The sequence below is a fragment of the Myotis yumanensis genome, unplaced genomic scaffold (genome assembly GCF_028538775.1).
Source record: "Myotis yumanensis isolate MYYU_CA2020_CCGP unplaced genomic scaffold, mMyoYum1.0.hap1 SCAF_2, whole genome shotgun sequence".
Taxonomy (NCBI): Eukaryota; Metazoa; Chordata; class Mammalia; order Chiroptera; family Vespertilionidae; genus Myotis; species Myotis yumanensis.
The window spans coordinates 46,987,273-47,010,388 of NW_027223753.1; the positions used below are offsets into that span (position 1 = coordinate 46,987,273).

Below are 23,116 nucleotides of genomic sequence, written 5' to 3' on the forward strand. Positions count from 1 at the left end.
ATAAGCTCCTAAAGCACAAAGTCCAAGGACCATATGAGTGGCCAACACTGCTCCACTATAAGGTGATGTTGGTAAGACATTTTAAAAGTAGGCAAAAGAACTGGGTGATGATAGGTCAGGGTTTTTGTGGAGGCTAGAAGCTGTATTTTCTGTAGGAACTTACAGAATTAATTTTTGATAGATACAAAGGGCCTAACATCCCACAGCAGGCAGAGGAATCAAGAGACCACACGTCTCCCATGTTTCTCAATGCTTATTTCACTAGAGTAGTGGTTTTTAAAGTGTGATCTCCAGATCACCAGCTGCAGCATTACCTGGGAACTTATTAGAAACTAGAGGCCTGATGCACGAAATTCATGCAAGAGTAGGCCTTCCTTCCCCCGGCTGCCAGCACCGGCTTCCCTCTAGCACCCGGGATCCGGGCTTCCCTTGCAGCCTCGGCTTAGTCCAGAAGGTCGTCTGGAAGGACATCTGGAAGGACATCCGGTCTAATTAGCATATTACCCTTTTAGTATTACCTTAGACCCACAGAATCAGAAACTGGGATGGCACTTGACAATCTGTTTTAATAAGCCCACAGAGTGATTGAGACAAGCTCAGGTTTGCAAACCAGCACATAGAATCTACTATAGATTATAAGGCATGTGGCAGAAAGAAGAGGAGAGATGTAACCCATCCTACTCCCTGCCACAGCTCTTCTTTGTTCCAGGTGAAGGGCTGAAGGGGCTCAGCTAACAACCTTCTGAGGTCTACAGCAACTCTGATATATTAGAGAGAATTAATGCTGCCCTGGATTGGTGGTTCTTGTGTGCTCCCAGGTAGCCAGACACTAGGTGCTGCCTGGCTGTAGGTGTGTGTGGAGAACAAGGGCTGCCAGGGGCGGGGAAAGGATAGCTGCTAGGCTCCTCCCTCACCCCAGCCTCCCAATAGCCAGCCAGCCAGGAACCTAGAGAAGGTGCCTCTCCACACTGTCCCTCCCCGTCTGTGTGCCATGGTTGGTGGCTCAGAACCTTGCAATGGATTCTCAAAGGCTGGAAGCCTGTGGAAGGAGGGAAGAGAAGGGGAGTTGGTGGAATGCAAATGTATATGGAAGGCACCTGTTTTTCTCTGCTGGATATTTTTACTTTATCCTGAAGGGACCATAATATCAGAGGTGGGGAAATAATAGAAATTCATTTGCACTTTAGCAATACCTCTGGTATGGGCAGGCAGTTAGCACACGAGTCCCAGCGGGAAATGAAGGCTGTGTGGGGTGGGAGCTGATTTAAGATGATATGAATTTGGATATGCAGGGGAGGGGAGGAGAGGGAGAAGACAGCACCCATTTGGACTTGATTAGTTGTTAAGTATAGTGTCAACAGCTGGGCCCTGAAGTCCTGGAATCAGTTGGCAATAGGATCCTGAGGGCAGGTGAGTGATGACCGCGCACCTCCTTCCTTCTGCCCCAAAGCCTAGGTTTTGGAATCAGGCAGTTGAGGGTCCAAAACACCCGCTGGAATGTGGCTTCCAGGAGAGCAAAATTCCGTTTCTGGTTTTCAGCTATAGGCTAAGCGCCTGTGTCTGGCACACAGTAGGCACTCAATAAACGTTTGTTGAATGAATCAACGAATGAAATGAATGGCCACACTCCAAGGCTCCTTTCCTCACCTGTGCATACCCGACCAGGAGTGGTCCTTGCCTAAGGAAATCACCTGGCCCAACTTGACGCACAGTTGGCGCTCAACAAGTTGTGTTATTTCCCCTGAACAGTAGGTCGCGCGCCTAGGCGACCACAAGAAAGCGCCTTCTGTCTCTTGTGTCTTCCCACCTCCCTTCGCCCCTACAGCCCCTACTGGGTCTTGGGGAGCACGTGGGCCCGGAAGGCGGGGTGGCAGCGCGGTGGGCAGGGGAGCGGACGCGGGCGGGCGTCTCGCGCGGAGCCGGGCTCCTCGGCTTACGTAAGGCGCGAGCCCCGCGCGGACGGCCGGGACCGGAGTGGGGGCGGGCGGAGGCGGCACCGCCCAGCGGGATCTGGGCTGCAAGCTGTGGGAGCGCCGCGTCCCGGGCCGAGGTGTGTGCTTTTGCGGCTGCTTTGGGTGGAGAGGCGCCGGACTCCAGCTCCTCGCGGCGGGGAGCGCATCCGGCAACCCGCTGCGGAGGTGGGCGCTGCGCTGTCAGTGCGGGCAGCGGGCGCAGCGGCCGCTGCGACTCCCGGGGATGTGACAGCCGCAGGGAAGGGCCGAGGCGCGGATTAAACGCTGCCCACGTGCGAGGACCCGGCAGGGGCTCAGCGCCCAGGCCTCCCGGTGCGAGGGGCGACGGGGGAGGGGTGCGCCTGGAGTCACCGCCGACCCGGGTTCCTGTGTGGGACTGGCTGGAGGATGCCGGGCTGCCCGACCCCTAACTCGGATGCGGTGTGGGGAGCGAGATGGAGGGATCGAAGTGGGACTGCTCCGGCCCACCTCTGAGCCCCAAAGCTGGTCGTGCCTGGGGCGGGGACGGGGGATTTCTCCCGGCTCTCGGCTTGGGGCGCGGAGGGCGGGGAGGTGCAGCGTGGCGCCTCACTCCGCCTTCCAGCCGCCCCGCCGCGGGCTGAAGGGAGGGGCTGTGTTATAACTCTCTCCTTCCCTGCAGGGCGGCCGCCAAGTCCCCGCGCGAGAGGCGAGTGTCAGGAGCCGGCGCAGGAGAATCAAAGTTCCCGGTGCGTCTCCGAGGCCGCTGTCCGGCTAGCGCGCGTGGCCGCCCCACTCCACGCGAAGGCGATGGCTTCCAAACTCCTGCGCGCGGTCATCCTCGGGCCGCCCGGCTCGGGCAAGGGCACCGTGTGCCAGAGGATCGCCCAGAACTTCGGCCTCCAGCATCTCTCCAGCGGCCACTTCTTGCGCGAGAACATCAAAGCCAACACCGGTGAGGGAGGTTCGGGGGCGAGGGGCGGGGGTGAGCCGAAGCGGGTTAGGCTTAGGCCGGGGAGGCTAACGGCCGGAGAGGGGCTATGTCTCCTCGGGCCCGGGGCGCCCTTCCCCCTCCCGCGTGTGGTCGTGCAGCCTCCTACGTGCCGGGCCGCATGCAGCCAGTGGCCCGCGGCTGTGCGCCCGGGGAGAAGGCCGACGCCCGCGGGGAGGAGGGTGGGCGGTGCGCTAGCTCCTCTCCGCCCGGGCTCCTCCTGCCTTGGGGAAAAGCCGGTAACCACCGAGCTGACAACGCCAAGCTCCTCTCCGGCCCTGTTTCCTTAAGGCAACGCCGACCCCACTCCCCAGCGCCTCGCGTCCATCCCGGAGCCCACTCCTCTGGGCCTGCCCCCTGCCCCCCGCCGAGCGCCGCCCACCTGTGGAGTCCGCCGGGTGCGCGCTGGGGAACCTGTGGCGCCGCGGTGCTCGGAGCCGCGCGCTGTTCCAGCCCCTCGGTGTCGCCTCGGGTCTCCGGGCAGAGCCCTGGGTGGCTCTGAAAGGCCTGTCTGTTCCGTGGCCATTTGCTAAGGTAAATTCTCTCCACGAACTCCCGCGTCTCCAAGCCCGGGCCTGGCCGTGAGGAGACTAGTAGGAGACTAGATCTGATAAATTGCATATTGAATCCAGATTGCACAGAGCTGGGTTTTTGAGAATGCCTCCCTTGGCTTGCGTGATGATTTTGAGGATAAAGATCGCCTGATCTCCCAGGCTTTCAGGACAGCCCTCTTCCCTCTCCTTCCGCCCCACCTTCACACCAGCTCATTAACTGGCATTAAAAGGCAAGAGGTAGCTCTTGTGCTGCAAGCCAGGTACATAACCCTCCTGGGATGCAGATGCTTATAATTATCAACTTCTTTATGAAAAGTTATTGTAAACGGGGTTCTTGACCATCGCTTCTGTTCCCAGTGTCCAAGGCGGTTATTATCCAGGGATCTTTTTAAAAAAAATTTTATTGATTTCAGAGAGGAAGAGAGAGAGAGAGAGAGAGAGAGAGAGAGAAACATCAATGACAGAGAGAGAATCACTGATCGGCTGCCTTCTGCACGCCCCCTACTGGGGATGAGCCTGCAACCCGGGCATGTGCCTTTGACCAGAATCCAACCGGGGACCCTTGAGTCCGCAGGCGGACGCTCTGCCCATTGAGCAAAACCAGCCAGGGCATTATCCAGGGATCTTGATTACAGAAGCACATATTAGTTTGAAAAGTAAGGAATTAAGTATCTCAAAGGCAGAGTTTATTATGTCAAGCTGGTAGTAAAAGCAAGTTTTTACTTTGATTTTCAAGAATACTCCCGTCCCTCCCCCCCACCCCCACCCCCAAACACACACATCCATCTCTTAGAATGAAAAGCCCTGGTTACACCTGGAATTTTCTCTGGGAGGTATAGTTACTTAAATTAGGTCTATTTTAATTTTAATACCACATTCTAATGCATTTTATTTCAGAGTTTGGGGTGGTTCTTTCTGTTTTGGGGGAGAGCAGTGTGAGAGGGAAGGCTGGCTCTCTCAACCTAAGGGTTTTGTGATGAGGTCCCTTGTGCATGGTAGGGAGATGGAGGCAAAGTGAGGAGAGGAAATGCTAGAGTGGGATTGAGTCCATTTCTTAGCATTCTCTATACCTGACTTGTTTCCTTCTGGCATAAAGGGCTTCACACCTTTCCTCCTTGGGGCTGGCTTATTGGCCCTTTATTTATTTATTTATTTATTTATTTATAAAATGTTTTCAGTGATTTTTAGAGAGGAAGGGAGAGGGTGAGAGAGACATCAGTTGGCTGCTTCCCTCTCCCCCCACACCAGGAATCAAACCGGTGACCTGTTGGTGCACGGGATAGTGCTCAACCAACTGAGACACACCAGCCAGGGCTCTTCCATTTTTAAAGAGAATGTGCCGGAGAGGGGTGTATTTCTGCTCTTAGAGGTTTTGAAAAATTTCTACTTGCTCTTTTCCCTTATTCTCATTTGTTTTTTTATTTAACTTTCCTTTGTTCTGCATTTTGAATTTCAGTTTTTATTCTCTTTCAAATACTTCCATCTCCTCTTCCTCCCTCCCAGATTTCTCCTTGGAGTAAGAAGAAGTGACTATGAAATGTTTAGATTACCTTTTTCTTTTGGGAATCAAGTAGTTTTTGCATGAACCCGTTTAGAGAAGAAAAATAAAGGATAGCAGTTTGTTTTTAAAGTGGCTTATTTCTAGTGGACTTGGAGACTGTTTTTGGATTATATTTCTCAGAAAGTCTAAAAGTCTTACTGCCCAGTAAATAAAACATTCCACAGTATTTATTTTTTGTTACCTGCTGTTTTCTTTCGGCTAATTCCCTGGTAGAGAAGCACAACAACCCCTGAGTATGTGCCCCCTTTATAGCTGAATGTTTGAAGGAGATTATGAAACAACAAAACCCCAGGAAATAAAACCTTGGGAGGAATTTGAATTGGAAAGTAGCTCGGCCATCTGCTGCAGCTTCCATTAGGGCATACCCCTGTCCACATGGCTTTCTGGCAGCCACTGCCTGGTGAAAAGCTGCTCCTTCAGGGAAGAGCTGCTCTTTGCTTCTGGGAAATCTTCCTTCCTCCACCTACCTTGGCAGACTTGGTCTCTTTTCTGCACATGGCTTGGTTCGATTGCTGAGGCCACATACAGTTATAACAATGTGCAACCTATGTCAGTGACTCATCCTATAGGTACTTACTGAGTACCTGCTATGTGTCAAGCAGTGTTCTAGTGTTACCGGGGAGAGGAGAAGATAAGGATGAAATGGGACAACCAATGGGTCCGGCTGCCTGTCACTACTTGAGCCAATTAAGCCGAGACAGAGTTGAATCACAAATGAGCATTTATTCCAGTAATGCTGGCAGTATGGGACAGCAGAAGGTCATCTCCAAAAATCTACTCTGCACCCCTCTATGGTGAAGTAGGCAAAAGAAATCAGAATGGTTATGCAAAATGGGTATTACAGGCAATGTGGGCTGGGGCGGGCCTTAATCTATAATAGGAGAATGGACTTCATTCCAAGGTTGACTCCCAGGTCCCAGGGGCATACAGCCCCAGGTTAGAATGTGCTTTCCTTAATCTGAACAATCAAGGTTATCAGCATGATTAAGATTTCTTATGTCTGTAGCTAGTCCCCAATATTCTATTTCTGCCCCTAACAAGGAGACCTCCGTTCTTGTCTTCTTGAAGGAAAGATTTCAATCAAGAGACAAAGTGTAGAAAAGTAAGCAAGAATTTATTGACCACAGCAAAAACATACTTAGAATGAAACAAGGAAGAGCATAGGAGAAGCAACAGGAGAGCCTAGGTTGGGCTGCCTCAGCTCACTGGGAAGTCAGAGAATAGGGGGCCTTGGGGACACGGTTCAGGGGGTTAGCCCAGGATGAGCTGCCAATTAGGGGATATGTTTTCATTTTCAGGGGTTTTAAAGGCCGGGAATTTAGGGGAAGTCTTAGGGCGGGTTAATAGAATATTCATTTGCTGATGTACCAAAATGAAAATGAGATTGTCTTTTAAAAATATATGTATTTTAAAGATTTCAGAGAGGAAGGGAGAGGGAGAGAGATAGGAACATTAATAATGAGAAAGAATCACTAATTAGCTGCCTCCTGCACACCCCACACTGGGGATCGAGCCCGCAGCCCCCAGCACATGCCCTGACCAGGAATTGAACTGTGACCTCTTGTTTCATGGGTAGATGTTCAACCATTAAGCCACACTGGCTGGGCTAGTCTCTTAATTTGTCTGCCCTTAGGTGTGGTTGGCAAATGGCACTTAATTGGATTTCTGTTGTCTCTCTCTCTGAGTAGGGTGATTTAAGCTATTTACCCTCTGGTTGGGGAGAAGTGCACACCATTTACTCTTTTTGTAAAAAAATATTTTTATTGATTTCAGAGAGGAAGGGAGAGGGAGAGAGAGATAGAAACATCAATGATGAGAGAGGATCTTTGATCAGCTACCTCCTTCACGCCCCCTACTGGGGATCGAGCCTGCAATCTGGACATGTGCCCCTGACCAGAATCGAATACCAGGACCTTTCAGTCCACAGGCTGAAGCTCTATCCATTGAGCCAAACCAGCTAGGGCCCTTAAGTGTCCTTGGTTTAGCGAAGATAGGAATTAACAGGTGGCTGCAAACTGCTCTTTAACTATCTTTATTAGTTTTCCTATTCCACTTGTCCTGGAATTTTACTAGCTTCTTACTATTCTATAGCACCAGGTGCTGGGGGCTATAGCAATATTGAGATGATCTTGTGCCCCTGTCCCTTCTACTTTCACCATGTCTCAGTTCCCACTGGTAGAGGGATTTGGCAAACAAACAAACATAAAAGGAGTTCAACAATGGGTCAGGAATTCTATGGACACCTTCCCCAGAAGGAGTCAAACAGCTTCCAGCTATCAAATCCATTCTGTTTAATTAGCTCTGATTTTTGGTAAAAGTTTGTACTTACTATTTTGAGGGAAGAAAAATTTTCCTCTACCCTTTGTTAGAACATGGAATTGGCTTTATTAAGTGTTCATGAAGGGGCAACTTCCCATCTAGCAACGAGAAGGGCATTCAGAAGGGTTGGCTAAGGGAGCCATTAACAAAAGAAAACAGATTATCTTGGAAGGCAGCTATGCTCACCAAAAACAGATTATCTTTTCTTTGGAAGGGGTTGGGGGTGGGGAGCATGAAAGGGTTTTTCATCATGCACATTTTTAAAAAAATTCCTATACTAGAGGCCCAGTGCACGAAATTTATGCATGGGTAGGGTCCCTAGCAGCTGCCAGCTGCCGGCCAGGGCCTCGCTTCCCTAGCTGCTGGCTGGGGCCTTCCTTTGTTCCGCCCCCTGATGGTCAGTGTACATCATAGTGAGCAATCGAACTCCCAGTCTGTCCAACTCCCAGTCTGTCGAACTTCCGAGGGGACACTTTGCATATTAGGCATATATATATATATATATATATATATATATATATATATAAAATATCATATTATATATATATATATGTCTTTATTTAAATGAATAATTTAATTTATCTTCCAATTACAGTTGACATGCAAAATTATATTAGTTTCAGGTGTACAACATAGTGATTAGACATTCATATACCTTATGAACTGATCACCCCCATAAGTCTAGTACCCATCTAACACCATACACAGTTATTACAAGGTTATTGACTATATTGCCTATGCTGTACTTTATATCTCCATGACTTTATATAACTGAGATGCTTCTTTCTCTGGGGGATATAGAGTGCCCAAGTAACAGATTACCTCATTGGTGTTGACCAGAAAAGTCTAGATTGGTTGATTAAGATTGTTTCCGGTGAGGTTAAAAATGTAATTAGACCAGGTATCAAATCTAGGTTTGGTATCATGGGTTTTTAGCACCAGTGAGGCCATTTTGGGGGCTTGTGGTTTTTCTCTTTAACACCTTCATGGTTCTTCTGGCTGGTCTAATAATCAGATTGACATGAGGCAGATTAGCAGGAGAGAAACAAATGTTTAATAACATGTATCTTTACATCTGTATATATATAGGGAAGACCCAGGAAAAGAGTAACTTGCCAAAATGGCAGAAGCTATCACCTTAAATACCATCTTCAGCTAAGGACAAAGGATGTTGGAGGTGGAGAGTCAGTTATGAGAGGTCACCAGGAAAAGCACAATAAACAAGTATAATATTGTTATGCGTTGACAGTGAAGGCAGGCCTGCCTGGTAAAGTGAGGGAAGTACCCTCACAAATGGAGATTTCCTTTACAAATGTAAGTGTTCTTTACAAAGAGTAACTTCTACTTAGTTTTCAGAGCTTCTCCCCTGTCTGCTGCTGTTTCTTAAAATTAACCTGTCTAAAATAATCACTATCCCAAAGAGGCAGATTTTGGAGTGGCAAGCGCTGTTCCCCTTCAGTCCCATCTTTGAAACTTCACAGAAGTTTCACATTCCAGGAGCAATGCTGGTAGATTGTTCCATATCTTATTAAAGGCGCCTTAATCGTGAGACTAGGTCAGGTCAGTTAAGCAGTTGTCTCTCATTTCAAAATGTGGTCTGGCAGGTGAGCTCCCGACATTAGGTCTATATTGAGCAAGCAATCAGGTAATTAATAAGAGGCATCTCTAGAAAACAAAAGAAAAACAACGGTTAATGATTGGAGCAAATTGTAAATCAGTTTCTGAGCCAAGGGGACAGCCATGGAAGATTTCAAGATGTCAGGCTTGAAGCTTCTGGGGCAGGTTGAACTGTCTCTGACGTCATCATGTGTTCTGGAAAACTTAAAAAAATATATTTTTTTATTGATTTCAGAGAGGAAGGGAGAGAGAGAGAGAGAGAGAGAGAGAGAGAGAGAGACACCAATGATGAGAGAGAATAATTGATTGGCTGCCTCCTGCAGGCCCCAAACTGGGGATTGAACCCGCAACCCGGGCAAGTGCCCTGACCGGTAACCAAACTGTGACCTCCTGATTCATAGGTCGACACTCAACCACTGAGCACACATGCTGGCCAGGCTCATGTCTGCTGTCCTTAAAATTAACCAGCCTAAAATAATATCCCAAAGAGTCATAGTTTGGTGTGACAGACTCTGCTTCCCTTCACTGTAGATTTGAGATTAGCCTTGTTAGCTGTCACACATTAGCTTTGCCTCGTCTGCCTGGAGCCATGCAGGCTGAGACTTATCAAGTACCTTATTTGAAGACTCACCCCAAATTTTTGGCTCACTGCGTAAGTAAATAGAAGAGAGCTCTTAGATCGACAGGGGCTGGGCCCTCAGTCATAACTTTGTGTGTGTGTGTGTGTGTGTGTGTGTGTGTGTGTGTACTCAGTCCCATTCACACTTTTTATGTGTAGTGAGAGCTTTCTTTGTTGAGTGCTGGGTGACTGAAACCTTCCTCTGAAGATGTGAGAGTCCTGTGTTAAGGTTTGGACAAATAGTGGTGTTTTGAAAATCACATTATTTTGGACTGGCTCTATCTTAAGTGCAGGAAAGTTAGCAAATTTTTATTTGAAAGCATCCTGGACTTGACTGAGAGAAAAGATGCTCAAGGACAAGCCTGTTTCTGCTCTTAATTACTAACTGCAGCTCTTGCTGGGGTTTGCACATGGGACTAGCATTTCAAATTAGACTATGGTCTGAGTCTTTCTTCTCTGAAAAGATGACCTGGTTCAGGGTTTGGGGGCATTTTTGAGGGGTACTCATTAAATACAAGTGTATCTTTCTGTGTAGGTGAAAACTTACATTAAAAAGATATATTGGATGATAGAGAAGCTGTGTTAGAGAGACTTGAGAGACAGATTTTAACAATATACCTAAAATATTATATAGTTAGCCTTTGTGTAGATCCTACAGGGTTCTTAGCTTATTACAGGATTTATAGAATATATTATATTCTATTTTTTCTCTAGCTTGGTGAGAGCAGGGATGTAACCCAGTCCAAGGAGTCTGACCAATTTTGAAGCATCTCCTCAGTCTGCAGGTCCACTCCACACCCCCTTACCTTCTGGTTCCTTTGAGGGTTTTTATATATTGTAGAGAACTATTTGTTCCATTGTGGCAGGCTGGCACGACCATGGCATACTCAGCCCCACATTGGGCGCCTTATGTGCCGCGCCAGCTCAGCCAGGTTCAGTGAGCCCGAGTGGGGACAGTGAAAGATTGAGAAAAGACAGATAAGAGAAGAAAGCTGGGTCTCGGCGGGACACCACCCTCTCTGATGGAGAGAGATAGCACCGTGGACCACAAGCCGTGTCTTTATTTTATAGACAAATTCCACGAGGCAAAGTAAGGGCGTGGTCAAGATGTTTACAACATTCTCGTGGGTTTTGATCCTACTCAATTACATGCACCTGAACTCTATCAAGCCCACATCACCCAGGCATGTGGGGCCATGTGTGGGGCCATGTGTTCGACCATAGGTGCAAGCTTACAGCTACAGCTGTTGGCTATAATTGTGCTGGGAGGGCTCTGTTCTCCAAGCTGGGACTTGCACGTGGCCATGAGAGGACTGTGCCCTCTCATTAGTCCGAGGCTTGAACCGGTCCAAACACTGTAGCCACTCTCCACATTCCATGACAGTAGGTCTCAGCCACAGGAGCTGCTGAATCTGAGCATTCTTTCAGTGCTGTCATTTTTTTAAAGTAGCTTTTTCTGATCATGCCTTTTAGAAGAATTAGTAAATGTGAAAATGGAAATAATTGAAGAGACAATAAAAATTACCCATAATACTACCCTGACACCTGAAATTTGTTATTTTATTTTTTTCCTTTCCTGTGTCTTTGTCCCACTACCCCCAACAAACTAACTTGGGTTATATTAGTTGATAACTTTTGCCCACTTAGATAGATGTATGTATGGTGGTAATTTTTTTTAAAAAAAATTTTTAATGGATTTTTTTAAGAGGAAGGGAGAGGGAGAGAGAAACATCAATGAGAAACATTGATCGGTTGCTTCCTGCACCCCACCCCCCTTCCCTGGGGATCAAGCCTGCAACCTAGGCATGTACCCTGACTGGGAATCGATCTGGTGACCTCTTGGTGCATGGAACGATGCTCAACAACTGAGCCACACTGGCCAGGGCTTTTCTGTGTTTTTAAAGCTTCTTAAAGCATTTTTAAAAATCCTCACCCGAGGATATGTTTTTATTGACTTTAGAGGGAGAGAGGAAGGGAGGGAGGCAAGGAGAGAGAGAGAGAGAGAGAGAGAGAGAGAGAGAGAGGTGTGATAGAGAAACATTGATCAGTTGTTGCCTCCCATACACATTCTGACTGAGGATCAAACCTGCAACTAGGTATGTGCCCTGACCAGGAATCACCCTGCAACCTTTTGGTGTACAGGATGATATTCCAACCAATTGAGCCACCTGGCCAGGGCTCTTCAAAAGCATTTTTAATTTCTGTTATTCCATTTATTCAGCAGATATTTTTTTTGACCACGTACTCATATCTATTTGTTTTTAGAAATGCGAGTCCCCAGAGAGGTGAGAGAATGAGGAGGTTGAGAGGACAGATGAGTCCATATGGAGAAAACAGGATAGTATTAGATAGAAGAATATGTTATGAAGGAAATGAAATGGTGAGGAGTTAGTAATGAGGGCTAAGGTGGCTATATCCTAGGTGGTGTGATTAGGAAAGTTCTCTCTGAGAGATGAATAGCCATAGGGATGAACATCAATGATGTAGGATCACAAGTGTTTGCGGGAGAAGCAAGGGCCAAGGGCCTGAGGTGAAAACAAGCATAGCTTGTTTGAGGAACAGAAAGAAGGCAGTATTTTTGGATCCTTACAAGCAACGGGAATGTGGAAAGAGGTCAGGTGAAAGCGATGAACAAATATGAGCCGAAAGGGTCCTGGAAAGGATTAGATTTTATTTCATGGCCCTGGAAAGCTATTGAAGGGGTTTTAAATAGGACAGTGACTTTTGGCTTGACCTCCGAAAATTTTACCTTTGGGATGCTGTGTGAAGTGACTGCAGGTGAGCTAGAGTGGTGTCAAAGGAAAGGGTTATATCTGCTCCATATCACCTTTTCCAGCTTCCGTTGTTTGTGCTTCATCTTTAAGGTACACACAAACACTGTGCCACCATAGTTTATGAATCTTTCAAATTTCTGCTTCAAACTTCCTTGAACTCAAGTGATGGCAGTTGATCATGAAACTAGTAAATCGAGTACTAGGCTATTAGCTATAAATCCACCCATTATACACGACATATTGAATTGCCCGTTTCCTTTAAAATCTACCAAGTATGTTGTTCAAGGACATTATAGTATACCGTCTGCTCTTCAGCACTCTGTGCGGTCCATGTTGTGAGATTTAAGGGCTTGGAAATTATGTCTGTCTCGTACAGTTTTAGACAGTATGCTTTCACAGGGTGTTAGTTATGACAACCATGTATTATTGTCTTTCAGCAGACTGGATTGGTTTTCCAACGCGTGAGCAGGTAGTAGAGGCTTTGGATTACTCTGTGCCTTTCCCCTCCAACACTTGCAGTTTGGTTCCCAGGTTGGCCTTTATGGCACAGAAGGTCTCATTTGTATAGCTTCACAAAGTCCAAGTAGATGCTGATATTATATTTTAACAGCCTCACTTCTAAATTTCAAGAATTCTTATACTAGTTAAATGACAGGTCAAGCATCCTTTACTTAGCCAGTGAGAGTGACAGTATTGAAATAATGCAGTGTTACTCCTGCTCATCAAATTGCCAAGAATCTAGAAATCAACTGTTTTTCTGTTCTTCAGCACTTTCTTCTTGATCAGCAACTGGTGATGCTGGCACTTTTTGTAATTCTTGTGACTTGGTCATTATAACTAACATTTGCAGTGAGTCAAGCCTGTGCTAGGCCCGGTACTGGCTGTTGTGTGCATATTATCTTTTAGTCCACACACAAATCTACAGAGCTGTTGTTACTAGGTCACTTTGAAAATAAAGAAATGGCCTCAGAAGTTGAGTTACTTGCCGTAGGTCCAACAGCCAGTTGGTAGAGAAGCTTGCATGCAAACTTGGGGCTCCGTAGCTAGGGATAAAACTTCCCATGCTGCCATTCAGGTACTCCAGTAACTAGTGAAATGTCCATTCATGTCTCATAAATGCCACACGGGGACCGTGGGCGGCAAGGAATCACTGCAGCTTAGTTATCCGCAGGTGCACAGAAATTCAGCTGGTTCTTTAAGGGTAGGCTAGAGGTCCGTGGTTTGTGGTTGTTCTGTCCCTAAAACATTAAACATCTAAAAAAGGAAACATCAACTTCCTTCTCCCTCCTCCAAAAAGGACTAAAAGAGGTCTAACACAGAAACAATATGTTATTGTGGGGAGGTAGAAGTTGCTTTTTATCATAATGGTACGAGTTCTGGAATAACACCTGAATTTGATATTTCATTAGTCAAGTGATAGACCTTTCTGTGCCCATATTAGGTACAGGGAGCCACTGAAAAATAAAACATGGGCTCTACCCACAAGACACTTACAATTTAGGGTTCTAGGTTCTGTATTATGTTCTCATGAGTCATGGCAGAGTATATGTGTGGGGGCGAAATGTTAATATCATGGACCAGAAGGGGAGGGCATTGTTCAGATGTACCTTTCTCCAGTAATGCCTTTCACACTTACTCATCTCTCAAAGCCTATCTTCCGTTCATCGCCTCCGTGAAGCTTTTTCCACAGCTGTTGCAGCTACATGTCATTTTCTTCTCTGACATTTCTTTTATTGCTAATCTGCACTTATAATATGGTATTCATTATCACCTCCCTGTAAGATGATCTGTTTCATAACTTTAGTTATAGTCTGTTGCCATCTGAATAGTAAATCCATTAGTGTCAGTTCAGTTCAACAAATGTTTTTGGCAGGAGGGAAGATGTGCTATATACAAGGGAAAAATAATCAAGATAACCTTGTATTCCTTATGTCTTATACCTTATATCTTGTGTAAGAACTACGAAGAAAACACAACAGTGCAATGCCGGATAGTGACTGGGGAAGACCGCTTTAGCTTGTGGAGTTGGAGAAGGTCTCCCCGAGGTGATGTTGAAACTGCGCACTGAATGAGGGTAGGAGCCAGATGTGTGAAGATTTGGGGACGGAGGGAACAGCATGTGGAAAGAGCCTGATGTAGGAGTGAGCTTTCCATCAGTGGAGAGAAGAGGAAGCAGGTGTCTGGAGCACCGAGGGAGGAGATGGTAGAAGATTTTTAACTCTCATTACTTCAGTGGCTTAGTAATTAAAAAAAAAAAAAATCAAGAATCTCAGCTGGGAATAAAATAAAAGTGTAAGACCTCCTTTCCAGTAAGCTTATGGCTTTGTTTCAGTTTTCTAGGGTTTTTAGGAACTAAACACTATGCATAACAATGAATGTGTTAAGTTTAATTATTTGTTCCATTGCTTAATGTCTTCGAGTTGGAAGGGATTTTAAGTCCTTCTGTCCAAGTGGCCATTCTGTGCTGGATCCTTTGGACCCTTTCTATAGCAGCTGACAGCCAACTTGCCTCCTCTGGATCAGGCTCTTTCATTGCTGGACAGGTCTAATTGTTGGGAGATTTTCGCCTTATACTGAGATGAAAGCCAACTTCTTCAAACTGCTATCCATAAACTGTCATCTACTTGTCCAGCTTAAGTCTCTTGGAGCCATATAAATTAAATCCCTTAGTTCTTTAGATAATTGAAAATAGTTGCTAGGCACCACTTGCCTGACTTTTAAGTTGTTTCCTCCCCATCCTCCCTCCCACAAGCAAAATAGTCCTAGTTCCCTCAACCATTTTTCCCATGATATAATTTCCAGATTCTTTTTCAGCCTGTTTCACTGACCCTTTTTGACGGCCATGTCCACTAAACATCTGCCTAAATGTGGTGAGACCATTGTAGCTGAAGTGGATTTATCTCTAAATTCTACCCTCTTTGTAAATGAACACATTATTTGGGAGTATTTGTGAACATTGTCCTGCAATGTACACTGTAGTTCAGTTAGCCTCCTAACACTGACAGTATTTGAGGGTATGTACCAGGGTCATCTCAGAACCGAATTACTGGCACCAGCTACTTCAGGCCACTCAAATCTGTCCTTTCTCTCTCTCTTTTTTTTAAAAATAAATCTTTATTGTTCAGATTATTACAGATGTTCCTCTTTCCCCCCCCATATCTCCCCTCCACCTGGTTCCCATCCCACCCCATGCCCTTACCCCCTGCCACTGTCCTCATCCATAGGTGTAAGATTTTTGTCCAATCTCTTCCTGCACTCCCACCTCCCCTTTCCCCCCACAAGAATTGTCAGTCCACTCCCTTTCTATGCCCCTGCTTCTATTATATTCACCAGTTTATTCTGACTTAATTTTTATGTTCACTTGTTGATAAGTATTTATTTGTTGTCACTTTGTTGTTCATAATTTTTATCTTTACCTTTTTCTTCTTCTTCCTCTTCTTAAAGAATATCCTTGCCAAAACCGGTTTGGCTCAGTGGATAGAGCGTCGGCCTGCAGACTGAAAGGTCCCGAGTTCGATTCCGGTCAAGGGCATGTACCTGGGTTGCAGGCACGTCCCCAGTAGGGGATGTGCAGGAGGCAGCTGATCGATGTTTCTCTCTCATCGATGTTTCTAACTATCTCTCTCCCTTCCTCTCTGTGGAAAATCAATAAAATATATTTAAAAAAAAAAAAAAAGAATATCCTTTAGCATTTCATATATTCCTGGTTTGGTGGTGATAAACTCCTTAAGCTTTTTCTTGTCTGCGAAGCTCTTTATCTGACCTTCAATTCTACGTGATAGTTTTGCTGGGTAGAGTAATCTTGGTTGTAGGTTCTTGCTATTCATCACTTTGAATATTTCTTGCCACTCCCTTCTGGCCTGCATAGTTTCTGTTGAGAAATCAGCTGACAGTCGTATGGGTACTCCCTTGTAGGTAACTAACTGTTTTTCTCTTGCTGCTTTTAAGATTCTCTCTTTGTCTTTAGCCCTTGGCATTTTAATTATGATGTGTCTTGGTGTGGTCCTCTTTGGATTCCTCTTGTTTGGGGTTCTCTTAGCTTCCTGGACTTGTAAGTCTATTTCTTTCACCAGGTAGGGGAAGGTTTTCTTCATGATTTCTTCTAATATGCTTTCAGTATCTTGCTCTCTCTCTTCTTCTGGCATCCTGATAATTCAAATGTTGGTACGTTTGAAGTTGTCCCAGAGGCTCCTTACACTATCTTCATATTTTTGGATTCTTTTTTCGTTTTGCTTTTCCGGATGGGTGTTTTTTGCTTCTTCATATTTCAAATCTTTGACTTGGTTCTTGGGATCCTCTAGTCTGCTGTTGGATCTCTGTATTTTATTTTTAATTTCAGTCAGCATATGTTTAATTTCTGACTGGTCCTTTTCCATTTTCTTGGCATCCTCATTAAGATCCTTGAAGGTCTCACTAAGTTCCTTGGAGATCTCACTAAGTTCCTCGGAGGTTCGTAGAAGATTCTTGAGTAACCTTATAACTGGTTTTGAACTCTATGTCCTCCATTAGTTTGCTTTCCTCCATTTCTTTCATTTGTGACATTTTTCTTTGTCTCTGCATTTTTGGCTGACTGCGTGGACCCGTTGTGTCTATAGTGGAAGAACTGCTGTGCTGGAGACATCCTTATGGAGCAGGACTTGCTTCAGTGGGGCTTTGGTGCTCACTGAGTCTGTTTCTTGAGTGTGTCCCTTATGGATGTGAGGAGTTGAAATCTGGTATCTGACCAGGGGTACCCTGGCTCCTGGATCTCCAAGTCAACCACTGTGTGGGTCCACCCAGCAGGAGCTACAGCGATATCAGCAGATTTCTCCTCTTTGTTTGGAATTTGGAAATTTTGGAGCTCTCTGACACAGCTGCAGTTTGTTGGGTTAGGCTGCAAAAGCTCAGGTGGTTCCTTTGTGCCACTGCGCACAGCTTGGATGGGGATGTAAATTGAGTGGGGTGGGGTCTCAGAGAATCACCGGGGCAGAGCAAACAGCAATGGTTCTCGTCAGAGTCTCCGTGACTCCTCCTGTCTCCGAATCCCTAGTGCCGCGCCCCCACAGCTACAATGATCCCTGCGAGCAGCTCTGCAAGAAAGCCACCCTCGCTTTTTGACCCGCTGCAAGACAGTCTAGTTTCTCCCTGTAGGAGTCTGGGACCTCAGAATCTCGCCTTAAACGGGCTCAGTGCATTCAAGAGCTTGTATCCCCTTCCGATTGAAAAAAACCGTGCATCCAGTGCAGCTGCCTTGCGTGCCTCTGTACCTCTGTTCTTGGCGCCTCTGCACCTCCTACTCAGTCTCAATGCACTTCTTTCTTTCCTTCTAGTTGTAGAACTTCCACTCGGCCAGCTTTCCCATGGTTCTGGATGATAACTGTTTTGTCTTATAGTTGTAGTTTCAATGTTGTTGTGGGAGGCAGCACGCACAGGTTTATACCTTATGCCGCCATCTTGGTTCTCCTCCCTTTCTCTCTTTTTTAAAACTATCACTTTATTTATTTTTTAAAAATATTTTTATTGATTTCGGAGAAGGGAGAGGGAATGAGAGAGAGGGAAACATCAATGATGAGAGAGAATCATTGATGGGCTGTCTCCTGCACACCCCCTACTGGAGATCAAGCCCACAACCTGGGCATGTGCCCTGACCAGGAATCAAACCTATGAACCTCCTTGTGCATAGGTTGATTCTCAACCACTGAGCCACACGGCTGGGCTGTGTAATCTTGGCCTTTTAAGTGAGGATCCAGACATCCCCTCTCTCCTTGTCTCATTCCAAGAGTTAAGGTGGCTAACGATTTAAAGATTAAATTAGAAAAATCCCAGGAGTTTGGTGGAATTAACTCAGTGTAAACATTGCAGAACATAGATTAGAGATGAATAAGTCAAGACTAAATTTCCCCAAATTGTCATTAATTATAGTTTATTTGGATTGTTTTCCACATATTTCTTAAAATTAAGGCCTATGTAGATTTATGTTGAATGCCTTAGTGATGCAAAGCTCTGAGAGGTAATATGGTGTCTTTAGAGCATGGGCTCTGAGCCACATAGCTGAGTTTGGAATCTGACTTGGCTACCCTAGCTCTGTGATCTTAGGCAAAGTAGCTGTTTTTGTTTACTCACTTACAAATGAGAAGAACTGTAGAGCTACCTCATAGGGTTTCCTCTGAGTATTAAGTTAATATGTGGTGGCAGGGCTGAGGCAGGGTGTGGGCAGTCTTCTTGAGTGAAAAATTTAAGGGGGCACCAAAAAAAACCCCAACATTCAATAATTAAATAATAGTTTAATGCAATAAAATGAAAAAATACCAATATTTTACTTATTTTTATTTATTGTTCTTAAACTTTAATTTTTATTGAATTTATTTGGGAGACATCGGTTAATAAAATTACATAGGTTTCAGGTGTACAATTCTATAACACATGATCTGTATATTGTAGTGTGTGTTCCCCACCCCAAGTCAAGTCTCCTTCCATAACCATTTATTCTCCTCTTACCCTCTTCTATCTCCAACAACCCCTTTTGTTTGGTTTTTGCTAAATCTCTTTATCTTTTTCATCCAGCCCCCCTCCCCCTCCCCTCTGACAGCTTTCAGTCTGTTCTCTGTATCTGAATCTGTTTCTGTTTTATTTTGAGTATTAGATTCCACATATAAGAGAAGTCATATGGTACTTATCTTCCTCTGACTGGCTTATTTCACTTAGCATAATATTATCCATGTCCATCCATGGTGTCACAGAGGGTGAGATTTCCTTCCTTTTTATGGCCAAGTAGTATTCTATTATGTACATGTACCACAGTTTTTAATATCAATATTTTAAGTAAATATTAGATTCAGTAGGACTGAGATTAGGATATAGTCAGTGAGTTGTACAAGTGCAGGGTTGGATCCTGTCTTTATTTAAAATTTTTCATAGCCTTTCATCGTGGTTATTTTGTATTTTGATATTTTAAAATATTGTAACAAAATGTTATTTGTCTTGATTACTGGATGTGTTCCCTCCCTTCAATCCCCCCCCCCCCCCCCCCCCCCCCCGCAAGTTGAGTATCTCACTCATCTCACCCAACTAGCAGGCAAGTGTGTTGGTGTTTGTTGTTGGTAGTGGGTTTCCAGCTGCCCTTCTATGTTCTTCTGGCTGGACTAAATCAGACTAACATGAGACAGTTTAACAAGAGAAAGGACCCAGATTTATTGCATATGTACATATGGGGGGTTCCCTAAGAATATGGGACCCAAGAACAGATGGGACAGTTAAAGGCTTATATGCCATCTGAGCTAAGGAGAGTGGGGAGGAGTTGTGATTTGGGACTTCAAAGGGCCGGAAGGCAATTTACATGGAGGTTGAAAAGCACATATTTGGTAAATAAGTATCTGCTGGATCATCCTGACCATGGGAACTGGGAGGACTTGTTAGATTCCTCCCTATAACACTTTGTTCGTGTTAAACTATAGTTATCTTTGATAATAGTTCCTTCTTGGAGCAGGTTCTCTGTCTAAATTAGACAGGGGGAAGGTCAATGGTTTTTCCTGAGTTCATTTCTTGAAAATAACCAGCTTATAATGATCAATATCTCAAAAGGCATATTTTGGGGTGGCAGATTTTGTTTTACGTTAATTACTATGATATTCTGTAGAGGAAATGAATTCTAAGAGCCTAGTGGAAGGATTAATTTTCTCCCAACATAGATATTTCTATTAGTTGTCTCAGTGCCAGTCAAAATCTTATAATCAAGGTCAGTTTTAGGTTCTGAATGTCATGTTTCAAACTCTGCTGGAGCTCAAATCCCAGAGAATAAAAAATGGGAACACTTAGCTTATGTCTGGAGGAACCTAGGCAAGCCAAACAGCACTGAAATATTGCTTGTCCTTGATCGCCAGGGTTGTGAAAGACAGCCACAGATGGTGGCTGAGCCATAGCTGGAACTACTGTTAGTCTGTTCGAGATGCTCTAAGTGATAGGAGCCAGGAATCCACCCACTAGGGCTGGGGGAGGTGGGTGGGAAGTGGTGTTTCTAGAAGTTAAATTATGATGATAGAATCTTTCTGTAAATCTGCATCTATTCCAATTTGCTTTCAGTTATGTAGACCTGATTATAAACATGTCTTAGAAATCTGTTTTATAATTAGTGGCCCTTGAAAGACAGGAAAAATGTTGCAGAAACAATTTTTTAAAGCTTTATTCTTGGCAGTCCAAGTGTTACACAAGGCAAGGCAGCTGTTATCTGTTGGGGCATCATCCCCATTGCCACGGTGTCTCTTCCTCCTTCCCTCCTTCCCTCCAATTCTCTCTCTTATCTTTTTTTTCTTTTTGACACAGATTTATTCAATGATACTTTCTGCACAAAGTAGTAGAAATAGTTGCTCTTACAGGAACTGGGTGTTGTTGATGCTTTGTATAAAGTAGGTGGAGGTGAATAAACTAATAATCATTATAGCTGCTATCATTGGCTTTGATTTAAATTTATCTGAATTTTCTCTATTAATATTTTTTCTTTAATTTTTTAAAAATATATTTTTATTAATTTCAGAGAGGAAGGGAGAGGAAGAGAGAGATAGAAACATCAATGATGAGAGAGAATCATTGATTGGTTGCCTCCTGCACACCCTCTACTAGGGATTGAGTCCGTAACCCGGGCACATGCCCTTGACCAGAATCCAACCTGGGACCCTTCAGTCCGTAGGCTGATGCTCTATCCACTGAGCAAAACCAACCAGGGCTTTTTTTTTTTTTTTTTTTTTTTTTTGATTGCAAAGAATGTACCTGAGAACTGGAATGAGTTTAAAACACAACTTTATTTTGTTGGCTACTGCCAGACATTATTGCCTTGCTATGGTGAGCTGACTCAACTACATGAGTCTGATTATTTTCCCCCAAAATCTTTTTATTGATTTTTAGAGAGTGGGGAAGGGAGAGAGAGAGAGAGACATTGATGTGAGAGCAGAACATCCATCTGCTGCTTCCTGCATGCCCCCTACCTGGGATCGAACCCAAAATCTTGGCATAGCCACACCGGTCAGAGTGAGTTTGATTATTTTTAGAGACTCCAGGTATCTTCTGGCTTAGCATTAAAAACAACAACAACAACAAAAAATAGGGATGGGAAATTCTTGTCTCAAAAAGAATGTATGTCACCTTCTTTGTACCAATTTTTAGAGCACAGCTGTGGCAGCTGAACTACATATGCCTGCTTTGTTTTCCTCCTGTCATTTGGCAGGTGGAGAAAGAGTGAAAGTTTTAAAGTGAGTCTAAAATTAGTATATCTTGTGCAGCGTTCAATATCCTGTAAGTGCTATTTGGAATAGCAATATGTAGCAGAAGAAGATATAGAGATGTGAGTACAGAAGAAGCTTAGAGGTTGAAATCCAGGGGCCAGTGCAGTTTGATTCGTGAAGGAAATATTCTCAGATATCTAGGAACTCATGGAATAGAAGCCACTGTGCAAATAGATTGTCTTACCCTGAAAGTGATCCTTGGTTTAATGGGCAGGGTTTAATGTTTCCTATTGGGTAATTTAGCAGCTCATCTTTAGATTAGTTAGTGAAGTAGGACTTCCTGAGTTGCAAAATGAAATCCAATGCTTCCTCTTCCTTCTCACTACTTCTGTCCTGGGTCCAGCTTGGACTGAGTTAGAGATTTACAAACCAAAATCCTGGTTGTTAGTTTTGCGTCATTATGAGGTGTAGCAAGGGATTGATTGCACTGGGTGGGAGCAGATGTGCTCTTACAATGGGAGTGACTGGTGACACTGGCTAACAGTTGTGTCATGTGGCTGGTCCTCCAGCTTTATCTCTTGCATTAGAAAGACTTGGGTCCCCATCCCCTGCTTGGAAGGCACATAGTATTCTACTCCACTCCACTGACTATGCACCTCTCCCTAATCACCTCTTTCTCAGCTTTCATGCTTCTGGAATTCTTAACTTCTGCTTGCAAGTCTTTTCTTGTAAGGGCTGCCCTTTTCTGCACTCCTTCACCTGTGTTGGAGACTACCTTTATTTTCCTCTCCTAAAGGACCCCCAATATAAAGTGCTTGTATGGAGGGTGTGTGGGTGATAGGGATTAGAGTCTGGCATAGGCAACCTCTTGACATGGCATATTAGACACTTCTGCCCTATGACCTGTCAGTCATTCCCTATACAATCCTCTAACTCTGCCCTTCCCTCCCCTAACTTAGAGTTCAATTTGTTAACTTCTTGCTCTTTTCCTTTCTGGAGAATGTGTTCTTTTTCTGTCTCCCAGATTTCAATCCTCCAATACTTTCTTATCCAGAACAGTTTACCTCTTCACTACTAACCCCTTGGTTGCAGGCTCCATCCCCAGCCCTGGTTGGAGGGGGGAGGGTAGGGTATGGGAGGCAACCAATCGATGTGTCTCATATATCAATACTTCTCTCTCTCTCTCTCTCTCTCTCTCTCTCTCTCTCTCTCTCTCTCTCTCTTTCTCTCTCTCTCTCTCCCTCCCTATCCTGTCCACTCTCTAAAATTCAATGGAAAAATAACCTTGGATGAGGATTAACAACAAAAAAAGACTGTTTCCCTTTGCCTAGGATAGATCCTCATGTTTAATGTTTATTACTTTTTTCTTGCAACATTTTATTTTAAAAAACAAAAAGAACAATCCATCTTTATTCACTTATTCAACTTAAAAACGATTGAAGGTATCCTTAGCTCCCTGAGGCTTAGTTTAAGTCACTCAGGTGAACAAGACATACTCTAGTCTAAGGTGTCCAGAAGGGGAGAAGGCGGTTGGTTGAACATAGGATTCCAGTGTG

At 44.7% G+C, this 23,116-nt stretch overlaps 1 protein-coding gene across 2 annotated transcripts in view; it reads left to right on the forward strand.

The window, feature by feature from the left end:
- Positions 1-1,982: 1,982 nt before the first annotated feature.
- Positions 1,983-23,116, forward strand: part of AK4 (adenylate kinase 4) — a 59,209-nt gene continuing 38,075 nt past the window's right edge. The window contains exons 1-2 of one of the 2 annotated variants that reach the window (XM_070405289.1): positions 1,983-2,050; positions 2,614-2,886. In XM_070405289.1, coding sequence (XP_070261390.1) covers positions 2,742-2,886 — 145 coding nt within the window. In that variant the 5' untranslated portion in view covers positions 1,983-2,050; positions 2,614-2,741. Of the gene's footprint in view, positions 2,051-2,222; positions 2,286-2,613; positions 2,887-23,116 lie in introns of those variants that run through there. The other variant, XM_070405290.1, reaches the window with a different exon arrangement.